At 42.2% G+C, this 20,158-nt stretch overlaps 1 protein-coding gene across 2 annotated transcripts in view; it reads left to right on the top strand.

Annotated features, from left to right (window-relative positions):
- The window catches only part of LOC134984455 (oocyte zinc finger protein XlCOF22-like), a 35,702-nt gene extending 24,460 nt beyond the window's left edge, over window positions 1–11,242 (top strand). Inside the window, exon 6 of one of the 2 annotated variants that reach the window (XM_063950032.1) lies at window positions 5,703–11,242. In XM_063950032.1, coding sequence (XP_063806102.1) covers window positions 5,703–7,039 — 1,337 coding nt within the window. In that variant the 3' untranslated portion in view covers window positions 7,040–11,242. Of the gene's footprint in view, window positions 1–5,699 lie in introns of both variants that reach the window. The other variant, XM_063950031.1, reaches the window with a different exon arrangement.
- Window positions 11,243–20,158: the final 8,916 nt, after the last annotated feature.

The raw sequence follows: 20,158 nt of genomic DNA, 5'->3' as shown, positions 1-20,158 counted from the left end.
TGGGGGGTTCCTCACATAGACATGATGGCCTCCCATCTCAACAAGAAGCTGCGGAGGTACTTTTCCAGGTCGAGAGACCCGCAGGCAGTGGCGGTGGACTCACTGGTAACACTGTGGGTGTTCACGTCAGTGTATGTGTTCCCTCCACTTCCTCTGATTCCAAGAGTTCTTCAACTTGTAAGAAGAACAAAGGTTCTGGCAATCCTCATTGCTCCAGACAGGCCAAGGAGGGCTTGGTACGCGGATCTGCTGGATCTTCTGCAAGATCCACAGCTCTTACCTCTTCGGGAGGATCTGCTGCTGCGGGGGCTGTTCGCCTATCAAGACTTACCAAGGCTACGTTTGATGGCATGGCGGTTGAGCACCAGATCTTAGCTCGAAAGGGTATCCCAAGCGAGGTGATTCCTACCCTGATACAGGCTAGGAATGGGGTAACATCTAAATATTACCATCGAATTTGGAAATAATATGTGTCTTGGGGTGAATCCAAGAAATTTCCTGCTGTGGAGTTTCAACTTGGACGTTTGCTCCTTTTCCTGCAAGCAGGTGTGGATATGGGCCTGAGATTGGGATCTATCAAGGTTCAGATCCCGGCTTTATCCATTTTCTTACAAAAGCAATTGGCTGTCCTCCCTGAGGTTTAGACCTTTTTGAAGAGGTTCTGTACATCCAGCTTCCCTTTGTGGCGCCAATGGCACCCTGGGATCTTGGTGTGGTATTCGTTCCTGCAGTCGGATTGGTTTGAGCCTCTACAGGAGGCTAAAATCAAGTTTCTCACGTGGAAGGCGGTCACTTTGTTGGCCTTAGCTATCTGCTCGACGCGTGTCAGAATTGGGAGCTTTTTCCTGTAAAAGTCCCTATCTGATCTTCCATGAAGATAGGGCGGAACTCAGGACTTGTCGTTCCTGCCTAAGGTTGTCTCAGCTTTTCATATCAACCAACCTATTGTTGTGCCAGTGGCTACTGACACCTCAATTGCTTCAAAGGCCTTGGATGTTGTAAGGGCTTTGAAGATTTATGTGAAGAGGACGGCTCATCATAGGAAAACTGACTCTGTCCTCTATGATCCCAAGAAAATTGGGTGTCCTGCTTCTAAGCAGTCGATTTCACGCTGGATCAGGTTCACCATCCTGCATGCATATTCTATGGCAGGATTGCCGTGTCCAAAATCTGTAAAGGTCCACTCTACTCGTAAGGTGGGCTCTTCCTGGGCGGCTGCCCGGGGTGTCTCGTCTGTACAGCTTTGCTGAGCTACTTGGTCTGTGTCGAACATGTTTGCTAAGGTTTAAAGAAGTAATAGAGAACACGAATGGCGCCAATAGCAACAAGCAGCAACCCCTTTGCACCAGTGGTAATCCCTTGTACCAATATGAAATAGTGAACAGATAAAGTAAGTGCAATAGGATGCGCTAAATGCGGAAATGGGTGGACAGATCTAATTATCCCTTGTGTGTAATATTAAAAGTTGATACTTCCCTTAATATCACCTATATGCATACACTTCTTGAATCCGTTCCACATGTGAAAAAAATAGATAAATGCATATAGTGTAGTATATTTTAGATAGGACAAAATTTAATACAATCAATTGTCAGATTCATACATAAAAAATGCACAAAAAATGCAGATTAAATTCCTAAAAACACTTTTTCACCCAAATGTAGGGTAATAAAGGTGGAGGATTACCAGATGAAAGTGATCAGTGAGCGTATCAGATGTAACCTTAGGGTAACTGGCTCCGGAACCGGGTTCCCTCGTCCACGTCCCAATCGTCTGGTCAGCCTTACACCTGTTGATAATTCAATGCATACACCACATACAGTCACATATCCCTCCTGTCCCATACGTGAAGGAGGGATATGTGACTCCTGACCCGGAAGTAATATATGACTCCTGACCCGGAAGTAATCTAGGTTGAAGGTACAAAAAGGAAGTCTTTTCACTCCACTCTCACTGCCTGATGAAGGGACATTCCCGAAACGCGTAGCAGCAGGAGAGTGGTGTATGCATTGAATTATCAACAGGTGTAAGGCTGACCAGACGATTGGGACGTGGACGAGGGAACCCGGTTCCGGAGCCAGTTACCCTAAGGTTACATCTGATACGCTCACTGATCACTTTCATCTGGTAATCCTCCACCTTTATTACCCTACATTTGGGTGAAAAAGTGTTTTTAGGAATTTAATCTGCATTTTTTGTGCATTTTTTATGTATAAATCTGACAATTGATTGTATTAAATTTTGTCCTATCTAAAATATACTACACTATATGCATTTATCTATTTTTTTCACATGTGGAACGGATTCAAGAAGTGTATGCATATAGGTGATATTAAGGGAAGTATCAACTTTTAATATTACACACAAGGGATAATTAGATCTGTCCACCCATTTCCGCATGTAGCGCATCCTATTGCACTTACTTTATCTGTTCACTATGTTTGCTAAGGTTTACAAGTTCGATACCTTGGCCTCTGATGACCTCAAGTTTGGTCAAGCAGTTTTGCAGGAGCCTTCGCGCTCTCCATCCTTTTCTGGGAGCTTTGGTACATCCCCATGGTACTTATATGGACCCCAGTATCCTCTAAGAGAAAATAGGATTTTAATTACCTACCGGTAAATCCTTTTCTCGTAATCTGTAGAGGATGCTGGGCGCCCGCCCAGCGCTTTGTTTTCCTGCTTTGGTTTTATAGTTCAGTACTGCCTGGTTCCTAGGTAAGTTCTGCGTTATTTACTGTTTCAGCTGTTGCTGAGTTTTTCGGCATGTTGGCCGGATTTGCCTGTTGTGTGAGCTGGTATGAATCTTGCCACTATCTGTGTATTTCCTTCTCTCGAAGTATGTCGTCTCCTCGGGCACAGTTTCTAGAGTCTGGTAGGAGGGACATAGAGGGAGGAGCCAGCCCACACTATTAAACTCTTAAAGTGCTCATGGCTTCTAGTGGACCCGTCTATACCCCCATGGTACTAATATGGACCAGCATCCTCAACGGACTACGAGAAAAGGATTTACCGGTAGATAATTAAAATTCTATTTTTTATACCTTAGATACTATGTTACTATGTAATACAGAAGGAAACTATAGGTCAGTAAGGCAATACAGTAGGAAACTATAGGTCAGTAAGACAATACAGTAGAAAAGAAGGTCAGTAAGGCAATACAGTGGGAAACTGTAGGTCAGTAAGATAATACAGTGGGAAACTATAGGTCAGTAAGACAATACAATAGGAAACTATAGGTCAGTAAGACAATACAGTAGGAAACAGTAGGTCAGTAAGACAATACAGTAGGAAACAGTAGGTCAGTAAGACAATACAGTAAGAAACTGCAGGTAAGTAAGACAATACAAAAGGAAACTAGGTCAGTTAGACAATACAGTAAGAAACTGTATTTCAGTAAAACAATATAGTAAGACACCATAGGTCAGTAAGAAACTATAGGTCAGTAAGACAATACAATAAGAAACTATAGCTCAGTTAGACAATACAGTAAACTATAGGTCAGTAAGACAATACACTAGGAAACTATAGGTCAGTAAGACAATACAGTAAGAAACTATAGGCCAGTAAGACAATACAGTAGGAAACTATAGGTCAGTAAGACAATACAGTAAGAAACTATAGGTCAGTAAGACAATACAGTAGGAAACTATTGGTCAGTAAGACAATACAGTAAGAAACTATAGGTCAGTAAGACAATACAGTAGGAAACTATAGGTCAGTAAGACAATACAGTTGGAAACTATAGGTCAGTAAGACAATACAATAGGAAACTATAGGTCAGTAAGACAATACAGTAGGAAACAGTAGGTCAGTAAGACAATACAGTAGGAAACAGTAGGTCAGTAAGACAATACAAAAGGAAACTAGGTCAGTTAGACAATACAGTAAGAAACTGTATTTCAGTAAAACAATATAGTAAGACACCATAGGTCAGTAAGAAACTATAGGTCAGTAAGACAATACAATAAGAAACTATAGCTCAGTTAGACAATACAGTAAACTATAGGTCAGTAAGACAATACAGTAGGAAACTATAGGTCAGTAAGACAATACAGTAAGAAACTATAGGCCAGTAAGACAATACAGTAGGAAACTATAGGTCAGTAAGACAATACAGTAAGAAACTATAGGTCAGTAAGACAATACAGTAGGAAACTATTGGTCAGTAAGACAATACAGTAAGAAACTATAGGTCAGTAAGACAATACAGTTGGAAACTATAGGTCAGTAAGACAATACAGTAGGAAACATCTAAAAAGCCTTTTTAAATGAGTTCCTCCTAACACCGCACAACTGCTCAGTGCGCAGATATTTGTGAGCAAAATAAAAAACCTATGGAGAATTATCAGCAATAACTTTTTGCGGCTAATTGGATAGGGAGTTTTTGCGATGAACTGAATCCCCCCCATAAAATGTTTATACATACAGTATGATTTCACATTGAGATTACCGCTGGAGGAAACTCTGCCACAATATTATTCAATGTGTAATTTATCCCATCCTCGTATGGGTGTAATATATTACTACAGTGGTTCTCAAACTCGGTCCTCAGGACCCCACACAGTGCATGTTTTGCAGGTAACCCAGCAGTTGCACAGGTGTATTAATTACTCACTGACACATTTTAAAAGGTCCACAGGTGGAGTTAATTATTTCACTTGCGATTCTGTCAGGATACCTGCAAAACATGCACTGTGTGGGGTCCTGAGGACCGAGTTTGAGAACCTGTGTATTACTATATTCTTACTGAACAGGATTATTAGCACTGAATCAGTTATCACCCAATATAATATACATGCTGATGTTTAACAACAAATACACTTGTTTCTTTATTACTTTATTCACCTTTATACATTTACCTTTGTGTTTAATATATCACGGATTTATCTTACATACTTTACTGTACTTAATGAAGGTTATATATTATTTATTAGTGTGCAAACAGGACAGCACTGTCTCTTTTTTGGTGTTTTTTTATTGCAAAGCCCATGTCACCTCTAGTAATCCCACATGAGCGTCCATGTCACCTCTAGTAATCCCACATGAGCATCCGTGTCACCTCCAGTAATCCCACATGAACGTCCATGTCAACTCCAGTAATCCCACATGAGCGTCCATGTCACCTCTAGTAATCCCACATGAGCATCCATGTCACCTCTAGTGATCCCACATGAGCGTCCGTGTCACCTCTAGTGATCCCACATGAGCGTCCGTGTCACCTCTAGTGATCCCACATGAGCGTCCGTGTCACCTCTAGTGATCCCACGTGAGCGTCCGTGTCACCTCTAGTGATCCCACGTGATCGCCTGTGTCACCTCTAGTAATCCCACGTGATCGCCCGTGACACCTCTAGTAATCCCACGTGAGCGTCCACGTCACCTCTAGTAATCCCACGTGAGCGTCCACGTCACCTCTAGTAATCCCACGTGAGCGTCCACGTCACCTCTTGTAATCCCACGTGAGCGTCCACGTCACCTCTTGTAATCCCACATGAGCGTCCACGTCACCTCTAGTAATCTCACATGAGCGTTCAGTGTTGATCAAGGTCCAGTCTAAGCATCCTAGCTTTTTTTTGTTTTTTAATAAACATAAAAGCAATGATTACAGGTAAAAATGTCTGTTATAGAATTATATATTGTATCCTGTAACACCCTGGGTCTTGTCTACTCATTATATATATTAATGTATTTTATTTCCAGCAGATGGACACACAAGCAGGAATATCACAGAAGGACATCTAATGTTATCCCTGGATTCTGAAATAACCAATTATGACAGTAGACAGTATTCTCCAGGAGCTAACCCCATTACCCCAATTATACATCCAGCTCTATCAGCTGATCCCTCTGATCCTGGGAAATGTTCTCCTGATCACTCTGATATTGGTGCATCTGTTACAGCTCTGAGAGTAGATACAGTGTTTCCCTGGTCTATAGATGCCAAATGTTTTACACAGAACACAAACCTTATTACTCATCAGCCAGCTAAGGCAGGTGAGAGGCCATTTCCATGTTCTGAGTGTGGGAAATGTTTTACATATAAATCACATCTTGTTAGACATGAGAGAAGTCACACAGGTGACATGCCATATTCCTGTTCTGAGTGTGGGAAATGTTTTGCACAGAAATTACATTTTGTTACACATCAGAGAAGTCACACAGGTGAGAAGCCGTATTCCTGTTCTGAGTGTGGGAAATGTTTTTCATCGAAATACCATCTTGTTAGTCATCAGAGAAGTCACACAGGTGAGAAGCCATATTCCTGTTCTGAGTGTAGGAAATGTTTTGCACGGAAATCACATCTTGTTATACATCAGAGAAGTCACACAGGTGAGAAGCCATATTCCTGTTCTGAGTGTGGGAAATGTTTTTCATCGAAATCAGAACTTGTTATACATCAGAGAAGTCACACAGGTGAGAAGCCATATTCCTGTTCTGAGTGTGGGAAATGTTTTGCACACAAATCACATTTTGTTATACATCAGAGAAGTCACACAGGTGAGAAGCCGTATTCCTGTTCTGAGTGTGGGAAATGTTTTTCATCGAAATACCATCTTGTTAGTCATCAGAGAAGTCACACAGGTGAGAAGCCATATTCCTGTTCTGAGTGTAGGAAATGTTTTGCATGGAAATCAGCTCTTGTTATACATCAGAGAAGTCACACAGGTGAGAAGCCATATTCCTGTTCTGAGTGTGGGAAATGTTTTTCATCGAAACCAGATCTTGTTATACATCAGAGAAGTCACACAGGTGAGAAGCCGTATTCCTGTTCTGAGTGTGGGAAATGTTTTGCACACAAATCACATTTTGTTATACATCAGAGAAGTCACACAGGTGAGAAGCCGTATTCCTGTTCTGAGTGTGGGAAATGTTTTGCACACAAATCACAATTTGTTATTCATCAGCATGCTCACACAGGTGAGATGCCATTTTCCTGTTCTGAGTGTGGGAAATGTTTCGCACAGAAATCCGCTCTTGTTACACATCAGAGAATTCACACAGGTGAGAAGCCATATTCCCGTTCTCGGTGTGGGAAATAAGCTCTTTTTTTTAAATTGTGTATTCTTTATTGTAAGTTTTTTAAACCCCCCCCCCCCAAAAAAAAAAATACAACAAACAATTATTAAAATACTTGTAACGAGCGCTAAAAATTATGAGAATTATAAGAAAGTGGCACCTGTAAGAAAGATTTGTTAATACAAAACGTGTTTACAGCTCCTTTTGGAGAATTTGAGCTCAGTCCGTCACGATTTCACAAAATGTGGAAGTTCTAACTTTCCCTAACTACTAACCGGTACCATGCAGGGCTCCAAGATGTAGTATGGTAAGTCCTCTTCTCCCGTGCCACTGCGTCCAGCGGTGGGAGATCGCGGTTAGTTGTTAAGTCGCGGCTCGATGACGTCACACTGCGGCTCGGCGTCAGGGAATTCGGGACGGTCAAATGGTAAACTGTAGCTCTGTGCCTCCAACGCGTTTTGTGCGTCACAATCATGGCAGATACAGTAGAGCATGCAATATGCCGACAGGAGTACTGTCAGACAATGTATACCAAATAAAATTACAATACATACCCAACAAAAACAGGATATATAAAGCACTCATCAGTATAACATTAAGCAATAGGAGCACACAGGCGCCATGTGAGCTCACATATCTAGGATAAAGTGAGAGTAACCTATAGCTGAGGAATATAGAGATACAGAGATAACTATATTGCAGGCCATGAATAGAATAGGCATAGAGTGAAGGAATATTGAAAAAAATATATATAATTCCGGAGACATCTGCCATAAATCTAAGCAGAATAAAACAAAACCCTACAGTCTCTAACTAAATCAAAACAAACCCCGCACCCTGTATAACCTAACCCCAACCTAGGTATACCTGGATCCCCATAACCCGCCCACCTAAGCTACTTAACTTGTCTAAGCCCTAATCCCCACCCCATACCCAAAATGAGGATAAATAAAATAGATATCTGACTGGGGCAACTGAAAAGATAATATCAAAGGATCTAACTCTAGTAGAACTTCCACGTATAAACTTACATATGTGAACATAAAATATGAAGGATAGTGTTTGCTATACCCAATAGATATTCCAATGCGTATCTAGATACATAAGCTCTTAAATGAACATTTTTCAAATTAAACATAGTGTGTAACTATGTAATAAAGTTAGGCCGATAATAAGACATACAAAAAACATGAGAATGGACAATATTTTACAGAGAATCAGTGAGAAAATAAAACATAGCGAGGGTCCTGGCAACAGTGAATCAGTACACAGACTTGGAAAGAAACAAATTCAGTCTGGGGGACGGGCCCATTCCGGAACCATATAGCCCAACAATTCACAAACAGTAACCAGCAAACAAATGGAGTCATCAGCCATCTTGTACAGCATTATCCAAGTAGAGAAGAGTAAAGGCCTCAGGTCCACAAAAATTACAGAATGGAAATCCATCCCCCTCCCTAGCACCTCAACGGACTGCAATGTGATACAGTACAGTTCTCCAGTGTTCAAAAAGTCACATTTTGAGGCCCTGAATGAGATTACAGTGTGGGTCCACACAGTCCTAATGACGAGATGGAGGCTGCCGCTGACATCCCATGCACCATCGGAAACCAGGAATAACGGCGAATACGCATGGGATTAATCCGCAACTCCCCCAATTTATAACTTGTTGTGTAGCGGAACCCACAGGCTCACCCAAGGGCTCCGAGGGCATCAACACAGGTAGGCAGGCAGACTGTTCAGGAGAAACGGGCACCGCAACAGTCTCTTCTCCAAACATAGCAAGAATCCTTTTCTCAGATTCCATAGCAGCCTTCAGGATAGAGGAGGTTAGATGTTCAGAGGTACTAGCAGGGTTAAACATGGCTGCAGGGGGTGCCTCACCAAAGCCAGTAATATGTAAAGAAGCACAGAATAGCAGATAGAAATATTAGAAAGGTCCAGTCTCAAACAGTCAATATCAGAGGTATGAAACGCAGAAGAAATGGCAGTTCTGTGTGTTCATGATGAAGGAGACCTCAGTGTTCAGCAGAGAGCTATAGTGAAAAAAAGGTGTGCGCTCACTAGGGAAGCATAGGAGAGAAGTAATGAAGTTCCTAGGGGCCCGGTCAAAAGATGGCATCTACGTGGCGGGAAAGCACTCTTAATAAGCTGCTCACAGGGTCGGCCAAAATGCAAGGATTCCGCTCGCAATATAAGGCGACAGCAGCGGCACAGACACGGAGTTAAAAGCACCACTCAGAAGAAGCCGCCCCGCATTCAGCTTGGGTAAATAGTCGGGTAGTAGAAGTGGCGGATCCGCAGCAGGTAAGTTTGGCCACAGTAAACATGCGGTCAATCCCGGTGATGTAGTAGTCTCCCACCACAGCCAGTCAGTGCCAGCAGTCCCCGAATCAGCAGCCCACCAGCCGGAGTGGTCAGGAGAGGAGAGCCGTAGCTGGAAGTGAACTTGCGCACAGCACAATGTCAGGCAGTGAGGCCGGCCGCGACACCCAGGATGTAGGCCACACTACGCAGCTCCGCAATGCCAAGGTTTTTCTGCAGCTAGAGACAGCACAGACACCAAAAGATGCAGCACACTGGAACACCCCTGTGGAGCAATTTCCAACGAGAACGTAGTAGGGAGCAGGATATATCAGCAGGATGTTGGTCGGGAAATAAGCTCTTGATCGGCATGAGAGAAGTCACACAGGTGAGAAGCCGTATTCCTGTTCTGAGTGTGGGAAATGTTTTGCACAGAAATCACATCTTGTTACACATCAGAGCAGTTACACAGGTGAGAAGCCATTTTCCTGTTCTGAGTGTGGGAAATGTTTTGCATATAAATCACATCTTGTTACACATCAGAGGAGTCACACAGATGAGAAGCCATTTTCATGCTGTGAGAGAAATAAATCCGCTCTTGTTGAACACATTAGACATTACCCAAGTACGGAACCATTTACATCTTCTGGAGTATAATTATCACTGTCGTCCAATGTTCCTCGGGTGAATCCTATCTCCTATGCTTTATAAAATATACATGCTACCACTGGGTGATATAATCAGACGTCATGGCCTGGTCTACCACTGCTATGCAGATGACCTGCTTTTTGCTCCATGTACTGAGAACCGAATACCAATAAATGGTTGTCTAGCTGAGCGCCAGGGGTGGATGATGCCAGTTGGCTGTGACTCAGTCTTTGTGAAACATAATAGAAGCTCCCCAACAAAGGACAAGACTACAGCTTTACCAACCATCTGGATTTATGCTTTGGTGTTCAGAATTGCAAAATACTGAACATGTGCTGAATCTTTGTGTTGTCCTGGTATGTGGCTGACACAGACATCAGGTATCTGCCACATACAAATCCTCATTCTTCCATCTGTGGACCATAGCCAGAATCAAGCACTTGATTCCCTCAGAAGTTCATAGACTACTGCAATGCCATCTACCTGGGTCACCCAGCAAAAGAATTACAAAGCTTGCAGCTAGTACAGAATGCAGCAGCCAAGCTGTTACCTAACCTGCCCGTTCCTGCCTCCTAACACCCATTCTCTACTCCCTTCACCGGCTGCCTGTAAGATGGAAAATCTATTTCATTATTGGCTAACTGACCTTCCCAGCCCAACATTACATGGTCCAAGGTACTAGAAGCAGCTCCTGCCTCCTTACTGCCCTGCTTGCTTGCTTCTACAGATGAAGGACTGTTACCAGCAGTACCAAGAATCTCCTGTCATTCATTTATGGGTTGAACGTTTAGTTTTGCTGCCCTGACCATGGAACTCGCTGCCTTGCACAGTCCAAGAGGCCTCCACTCTAGAGACCTTCACAAACAGACTAATGACTGTTACTCACGCTTTTCATTAATGTACCTCTATTTACTTCCTAAATAATACATCCCAAATGCTTAGGTCTTTTTTCTGCTGTTTATTTTGTATCTTGTGCTTTGTGTAAATGTGAATGTCTAATACCAGTTTGCACAATCTGTATTGCTGCACGACAATATGGCGGCCATTGGAACGTGTTTTCACTTCTAGTTTGCCTAACTTGTTGCAGACACTCATCTTGATAAGGAGTGCTGAGTGTTTTCTGATACAAGATCCTATCCATATATACCCTGTACATTACCATGTGCATTAGAGTCACCCGGGTTCCATCTGCGGTGGTTTGTTGTATGTTACATCTATATGGTGCGGATACTCCCCTGTATGATTTCATAATAAAAGCTTTTGTTTGCATCTAATTATTACATTATAGCTTCTTTTTATTCTATTTTATATTCCCGTCTGAGTAATTACGCCATAATGTTTAATCTCGGAGTGGACCCCAGAAGATGTAAAGAAACCGTGTAAGTGTTCCATCATTCTGTTTCGTGTAAGCATACAGGTAAGTGATGGCACGGTGGTCACTGACCGTCACATTCAGGTGGTATAATGGAAGTGGGACTGTCTCAGCTTATTCTAGTCTACTGCAGAAATAAAAAACTCAGCCTTTATCCTGCTTATAAAAATTACAAAGCCCATAAATCAAGCTTGGTCAGACAAGACAGAGGCCACATTAATGGTGGCACATCATATAGGCTGAGGACCCATGCTTCTGGGATATATGGCATAACTCCCTCTTCACCCACAAAACCTTCCCTTCACCATTCACAATGTCCACCATTGCCCCTTCAGAAGGGACACAACTTTCCTTTGCTTGTTCCACCTCCTCCTCTACAGAGCCCAGGACCACCTCCATGACCATTTCATATTTATCTGGAGGCCAGGCATCTGGGAGGTTTGTGGCCTGAGATAGTCACAGAACCACCAGGTAGTGGGCAAGAAGAATCCACAGCCTCCTGAGGAACTGGAGAGTCCAAGGATCCACCCCACATGAGGCAGGGAAGGGTCAAACTCAGGGTCTGGCTCACCAATTTCCTTCCTAAAAGCTGCTCTTTACCCAGTTTGGTACCTGTGGGATCCCACTCCAATTTCCCTTGAGAGTCCTTACCCTCACTAATCCCTTCTACACCTACCAGTTCCTTCCCCTTCCAACCACTCCTCCTTTTTAACCTTTTCACCACCTGCTGTGTGAGTACAATCCAACCACTCCTCCATTCCTTGACTCATTGGTGTAGCAACCCCCTTCTCCCCACCCCCACCACACTGCTATACTGCAGTTAAGCTGTGAGACTTGCTGCTAGCAGTACTCACTACTCAGCACACACACTCACATCATGATTACACAGCTGTGCCAGAGACACTGTCTCACTGACAAATAAATAATAAATAAATAAAATAAAGGAATAAGGGACAATAAACAAATAAAAACAAATATATATAAATAAATGGATAGGATAAGGATAAATTTAGTACAAATACAGGGACTCAACAATAAAATGCAGAAATGGACAAAGGAAGACAATCAGTTATACAACACAGTGGGAAAAGCTAATAGGGAAAGTTACTACTTATCTGCTCCCTGCTCCACTGATCTCTGCACAGAAGTTGTTCTCCCCGGCTGCAGGCTCCCTTACCCACCGGCTGCTGGCTCCCTCCGGCCACTGCTTCTTCCTGACTATTGTCTCTCCCCGGCCGCTGGCTTCCCCCTTGCTGCCGGCTTCTGGCTCCCCCGGCTCACGGCTCTAGCACCTTGTCGCTCCATCCTCGTGTGCGTCCTTGTGTGTGCGCGCCCAATGTCACTTCCGGTTCCAGTCGCTTGATGCTCTATCAGTAATAGGTTTCTCCTACATACTTGAAATGTATTTGTAGTTGATTATGTGCTCCTATTGCTGATTATACTAATGTATAACCTGTGACTGCTGAATTTACTAAAATTCTGTCAGTTTTTTTCTGACTATTCCGATCTTCAATGCTTGTGCAAAGCAAGGTAGGGTCGGATTTTATGTCACTTTAACAAAATTTTAAGTGATTACAGTCACAAATTGTGTAGTACACTGTGCAAGTGTCTGATTATTTATCATGTCTAAGAGCGGCAAGGGTGAGGAAAATACACTCACAGCAGCACCAATACTCATCATGTTTGTCAAAGCTGGGCTAACCTCTCAGGATCTGGTTCAGAAACATAGTTTTAGCTTTCATCAAAGTCTTGACAAATCCAAGGAGGACACAGGTGCAAGTTGAACCCCCATGGGCTACCTTTTTATAGACAATATCCAGTGTAGCTAGGCGGATAATTCCAACTTCTGTACCAGGGTTAGGTTACACTACTAACCCTTACATGCAGCATTCCACCTGGGGTTTATCACATCCAGCAGGGGAAGCAGCAGCCTCACAACAAAAACAGGCTGAAAGGACAGTGGTAAGTAAATCACATAGACATGAAACAATATCTTTACAGTCTACACATGCTTCAGATGAGGATTCGTTGGAGAATGAAGACTCATTACACTCTGGTTCTGCATACGAAGCTGAGGCGGAAGGTCTCAGCTCAGTGGACGTATCTGAGTTAATTAATGCGATGAAAGCCATTCTATCCTTAGAATAATCAGCAGAGCCTGTGTTAAAATCCAAGTCACCTGTGTTTAAATGTCCCAAAACAGTCAGGACTGAGTTTCCTGGGTCAGGACAGCTGAAGGAAATTTATAGAAGAGCTTTGGTTACACCCAGTAAGAAATTTAGAATTCCAAGGAAATGGAATTCCAGTTATCCTCTTCTGGCTGAGGACTGTTTAAACAGGGAGGTGGCCCCAAAAGCATATACGCATGTAATTCTATTAGTGGGAATATCCACATTACCTCTGCCTTCAACATCATTAAATGGTGTCATGGATAGGAGAGTTGATGGTTTTTGGCAAAAAAATATTTTGCCCCGTCTGGGGCAATCATAAGATCAATCAAAGCTTCAGCCTGGCTGGCAAAAGCAGTGGCTGCCTGGGCTGATGCATTGGAAATGGATCTTTCAATTGCATCTAGAGAGCAAAAATTTCATGTAGCACATATCAAACAGGTTGCAATGTTTTTGAAAGAAGCAGTCTTGAATATGGGTACTATTGCCTCTCAGGCATCGGCTTCAGCAGTAGCTGCTCGCAGAGCGGTTTGGCTACGTACATGGAAAGCTGATTCAGAATCCAAAAATGTTTTGGAGTCTTCACCTTTTACTGGAGATATTCTTTTTGGTAAAGAATTAACCAGTATCTTGGAGTCAGAAGCAGACTCCAAAAAAGTGCAGTTTCCTTCCACATACAAATTCAAGCCTAAAATTCCAGCTTTTCAGCCCTTTCTGTCTCAAGGGAAAACAAAAGGAAAAGGAGATGGCAAACAGTCCCAATACAAGAAGTCTGGTGTTAAAGCCGAATTGTTATAATAATAATAATAATAATCATAATTGAGAGTTCTCCGGTGTGATGATATTCAGCATATAGAATTTATTATCAAAGAGGGAACCGCTCCCAATATTCTGCACAGAGGAGCCTGGACCAAGACAGAATTCATCAATGAGCCTGTGTCTTTAGAACACTGACTTTACATTATTTATACCATAACATTGTACAATTATTCAGAGCTTATTTACAAACAAGGCGTACATATAGATTAAATCATGGAGATACATTGGTTGATGAACAATAAGGGGAAATGCCAAATATGGTCAGATTAGCTAATTATAGAGAGTGGTTTTATCCATAAGATGGCAGACTTGTCCATGAATCTTGAATCTCCTATATATAACAATTAGATTCTCTGATAGGCTTCGTTGTCATAAAGGTCATTCTTGTTCATAATAACGTGTTGTCTAAAGTGAAGGTCCATCAGATATTCCATGATATGTCCTTGTTCTGCCACAAAGTCTCATACAATATCATTGAGCTCTCGCTATCTACACACAGGCCTTGCTACTAGCCACATAAACACCTAATCAAATGATGCTCAAGGGTTGTGGGAGAATATTACTCTGTGCATATTAACTCTATACTAAAAGAAAACACTGTTTAAGGGAACATTAGAATATCAAGAATCATAGCACAATTAATGAGACAATACAGGATATTTGATGTTACTTCAACATTCCACTGTTTTGTTTAATCTCTAAACAACTATCATATAATAAATCAAATACTCACCATGTGTAAATGATTTGTCTGGTGATGAGTGGAGTAGTGCGAGATGTGAGATAGAATAAGGAAAACCCGTTCTCTGGATACAATCGCTGGCACTAGTCCACTGAGTATCGATGCGAAAAGTCTCAACCCTCCCAAAAACTTGTATAGATAAGAGAAATGGAAGAGGTAGCGACAGAACATGTTGTTTCTTTACCCTGGCTATAGGTTGAGGTTCTTCTTGCTATGTGTGTGTATGAAGCAAAAGCATGTAAGCACCTATTAAGTGTATATTTCTGTTAGTGTGATCATGTGTGGGCTACCTCAGTGTAGGTAACCGGGGTCATCACCATAAGATTAGTTTTTGGCTTTCTTTGGGTTGTTAGTATTTTGCCACACTGTCGACCAAGGGTCGGCAGACATTTTATGCTTACATAGATTATGAAAATTATAAGAATTATCATCATGACATAATGTAACACTGGACATAGCCACTTAGAAATACTAGCCCCCATCCATCCAAAAAGATCCCAATCAGCCGATTGGTTCATGTGTTCCTGTAGATCTTGTATTCATTTAAGCTTCTGTTCAATGGGATTGTAATTATCTGAGATATTAAAACAACACATTCCTTTAAATTATTCCCATCCGCTACCTTCTCTGAACAGTAACTAATGGATGGCTACTGGATATTGAATCATACATTCTCTAATGTCTCTCAGTTCTTCATTAATGAGTCCTATAGAGGTGCTTGTAGCCTTTATATTTTTAGCTAGTCCATAAAAGTAAAACTTCCTAGGTCTATCACAAGTCTATATAGTAAGCCAAAAGGTATATCAGTAAGGGAATTTTATTTATAGTAAATTAATTGTAAATCATAGTATTTTAGCTCTATAACCACGAGATATAAATAGATACTTTTGGTAGACGTGTCTCCATTGCTAAGTGATATATTTCTTCTTCTGCTCAAGTACATATTCATCAGTACCTTATCAAAACATCATTTTGTACATATTCCTAGTGTCATTATATCTTCATATGCCATGGTCAGTGTGGGGAACATACTATATGTTTATGTTATTTTCCTTAAGCCATTATGGCTCATGGTGTAGGGAAAGGTAAGAAAGAGAAGATTGTCTCTTTGTTGGCGCACTAAAATAGAGAGAAAATTATTAATTTGCATAAAATATAACTTTTAATGTTAATCATCCCCAATCGTAGTATATCAACTATCTCAGGTAATACCACCTATACAATTCTAGGTCCAACACATTACTGTGGGATAGATCACAATATTGAGCAAGTTATTCGGATCCCACAATATGTCCTAAATCCCTTACAGTATGTCTGTAATCATTGTTATATAAGCTATAGTTTTATTAATGTGCTGTAAGTCCAAACCCCTTGAGTAATGATCCCACAATCCCACACTTAATATATGAATTGACACAAGTAGTACCACCTATGCAGTTCTATGTTCAATATAATATTGTGGGATGTGTCACAATATTACATTTACTGTTATATCTCTTCCCTTAGGATTGGATTATAATATATCATTAGTCCCTTGTGGTATACCTGTGGTCATTGTTTTATATATACCAAGGGGTGACAGTCACATTCATGTATGGTGTTTTACAGTATTGAGTGATTAATCCAGCCAAGGAGTTATCTATAGTCTCCTAATATTGGGGTATATTACCATTTCTCATTATGGGGTTCTCGACCTAATTGGTTGTCTGAACTGTTTAAATAAACAGCTCATAAGTCATTCTTAACATATCATTTCATTTGTGGATGACTCAAATCGTGAGATAGTTTAAATATAAATGAAGTGGACTTCCGGTTCCGGGACGCATGGAGTAGGAAACTCACTGCAGGAGCTCCGTCCCCGCCACCCGCTTTTAAACACCTTTTCAAGGCTATTATAGCCTCTACACCGCCCGTGACACCCCCGCCAGCATTCGCGATCACAATGGAACGCTTTGTGACAGCCGTGACAGCAGCCCCACAGGATCCTGCAGCCGCGCCGAACAGGCAGGAGAAGCGCTGCGCGACAAGTGTCATGGCGCCGGACGCCGGACCTGAGGTGATTTCCCCAGCTTCCAAAAAAGCTGCAGCAGAGGGCGCAGACAACACAGGCTCCCAGGTATGCCGTGACCCCACAGCCCCTGTCACATACGGAGACGTAGTGGCTGCAATCACTGCTACAATGGCACCTCTCCTGTCCCAAGCAGTAAGTGACATATCCAAACAATTGCAGCACCTGACACAGAGGGTTACCCGCACTGAAACACAACTTCAAGCAGCTACCCATGACATAGAAGGGCTTCACCATTCAGTAAAAAATCTCACTACAGAAAATTACCAAATATGGAATAAATTAGACGATATTGAAAATCGTTCTAGAAGAAACAATATAAGATTAGTGGGGCTGCCAGAATCTATTACAGGCACGGCACTGGCACATTTTGTACGCACTACTCTTCCCTCTCTATTGGGAATTGATCGGGACTGTAGTGATCTCGTGATCGAGAGAGTCCACCGAGTAGGACCAGTTCCCACCCCCAACAGACCGCACCACCCTTCGTGTGACTTTGTTCCGATGTCTGAACTACCTTCATAAAATAATATTTTGGTCTGCTTCCCGTAAAGTGAAAGATTTACAATGGGAGGGTAACAAGCTTTACATATTTCAGGATTACTCAGTGGAACTGACCCGGGCCCGCAAGGCTTTTTCACCAATTTGCACGCAACTCGTGTCTGAGGGATGCAAGTTTGGTCTGCTCTACCCCGCACGCTAGCACATTTATGAGGGTACCTCCCACAAGGACTTTTTGTCACCCGCAGATGCAGCAGCATATCTACGCAATGTTGCAAAAGAGGATAGCGTGGACATCACAGATCGCCCTTCACCGGCATTGTAATCTCATGATCTCACTCGGATACTCTCAAGCACCCCCCTCATGGGTAGTGCTCTCTTGACCCTGTCTGCAGACCGTTCAGTGACTGCCACTGCTGAACTCTGATTATACGTATTCTCAGTTATATGCATTTCTCTGTATTTTCTTCACACGATTGCATCTAGGAATATAGATAACTCAGCTCACTTAGATATGAGATTATCTCATACAGAGTGATGTACAATTTAGCTGGACATATTTCTAGTCTGCAGCGATAGCTGAAGTTATCTTTTGGTAATCCCCACTCCCTGTTTGCCACTCGTGACATATTGCTCCTCACAGATTAGTTTATATATGGGGACTCTTCACTTTTCTTCTCGGGCGGGCATAGATACTTATGAGAGGACGGTGGGGGGGGAATCCTACCTCACTATTGCTTTCATGTCCTCTAACGCTCATACACGTGGCCACTGTTATTGGTCCTTGTATATGACCGTTAGCCGGAGGTCGCTGGTCAATGCTAAAATGGTTATTAGTACGGTAATGTTTATCATATTGTACGACCTGTTGTTTACTTTTTTCTTTTCTAATGCTTCTCCCCCCCTTATATTGTCTCTATCCTCCCCCCTCTCACCTACCCCCCTCCCAGGATGTGACTGTCATTATCTGGATAAAGCTGATAGTGGTTGGTGCATATGTTTAATCTTTGACACGACAACATGCCTGACTTAGTAGTGGGAACTTGGAATGTAGGGGGATTTAACTCCCCAGCGAAGAGACGGAAAATACTCCTTTATCTCAACAAACAACGGATAGATCTGGCTTTCCTGCAGGAAACGCACCTCACACAGGAGGAGACGGTGAAATTGGACACCTTAAACTGGCAGGTACTGGGTTTTAGCTCATATAATTTGACAATTACTAAATTCTTTTGTCGTATAATCAACCCTTTATGAAGCTAAGAACACTGTACGCTGTTTGCTTAAGAACTACCGTAATGATACGCTATTTGCGTAACGATCGCTCAGCGGTAAGCGAGACGCTCAAGCGTCACGTTCGCTCACGGCCCAGTGATCACAGGACACGTTATTGGTTATGTCTAGGGGAAAGATTCGCTGTAACGTAGCGTACGCTAGAGACCACGAGGAGGTCACCAGCGATGCAGACGCTCACAACACTATACCTTTATGTTAAAACCTTATACCGATGAAATACACAGAATACCTTAATGTGAGTACAGGGTGTAAGTGCAACCTTGTGTAACCTGGCTACCTACAAAGCTGCTTGAGCGTCACCGACGCTCAAGTGAACACTTAACACTATAGAAAATACACAGATCCTGGTTTAGGTTTCCAAAGCCTATTAACTGTATTATATCTAATATACTTGTAAAAGGGGATAACAGTACATATGATACACTACAATATAACAGAGACCTCCTAACCACAGAACTAAACAATAAATACAAAAAGACAATACTACGCTGACCTAAATGCAATACAATACAATACTATAATACTATGAGGTATATAAGAGAAAAGAGGAGAGAGAGAGATAGAGAGAGAGAGAGAGAAATTGGCTCACAGAAAGACAATGATTATGGAGAGAACTTACGCACAAAGGGTAACGATCGCAAGCGCCTCTGGACAGCCAGCTTCCCGATTATCAGCAATGATAACAGTTTGAAGAGAAGTGAAGGCTGGATGTCACAGACCCGTCTTTTATGCTACTCACACAATGCAATCTATTGGTCCCTACAGTCTCACTGTCCATTGGACGCAGGAACTCAGCTTCGCATTATAACAAAGGTCATAGGTTGATTCATACAGGTAAACTGTATCAGTGGTCTTGGTTATGCAAAACAATGGGTGATAACTAACACATTCCTGTCTTCTGGAGGGGGTATTGTTTGGCGAATACAAACCCAGAATCCTGTCTGGGTTTTGTTCTATATTCATGATGTCCACTTTCAGTTGAGACAATGACATCTCAGCCCTCATTCTCCTGTATACAAATCCAGCCCCATTTGTAAACACAGGTGTTGGCCTTCCTCATTGAGTCTCAAAAGCTCAGTGTAATTAAAGACTATTGTACTCCGTCTGCGGGAAAGATACTGATTTGGAGTACAATTGATCTTCAATTACTATTCCAGTGCTTACCTTATGCATGTAAAGATATGAGGCCCTCCCAACATGCAAACTATTGTTTGGGGGATCTCT

This window comes from Pseudophryne corroboree, assembly GCF_028390025.1.
Source record: "Pseudophryne corroboree isolate aPseCor3 chromosome 3 unlocalized genomic scaffold, aPseCor3.hap2 SUPER_3_unloc_56, whole genome shotgun sequence".
NCBI classification, from domain to species: domain Eukaryota; kingdom Metazoa; phylum Chordata; class Amphibia; order Anura; family Myobatrachidae; genus Pseudophryne; species Pseudophryne corroboree.
This window is presented reverse-complemented; position numbering and strand designations above follow the sequence as displayed.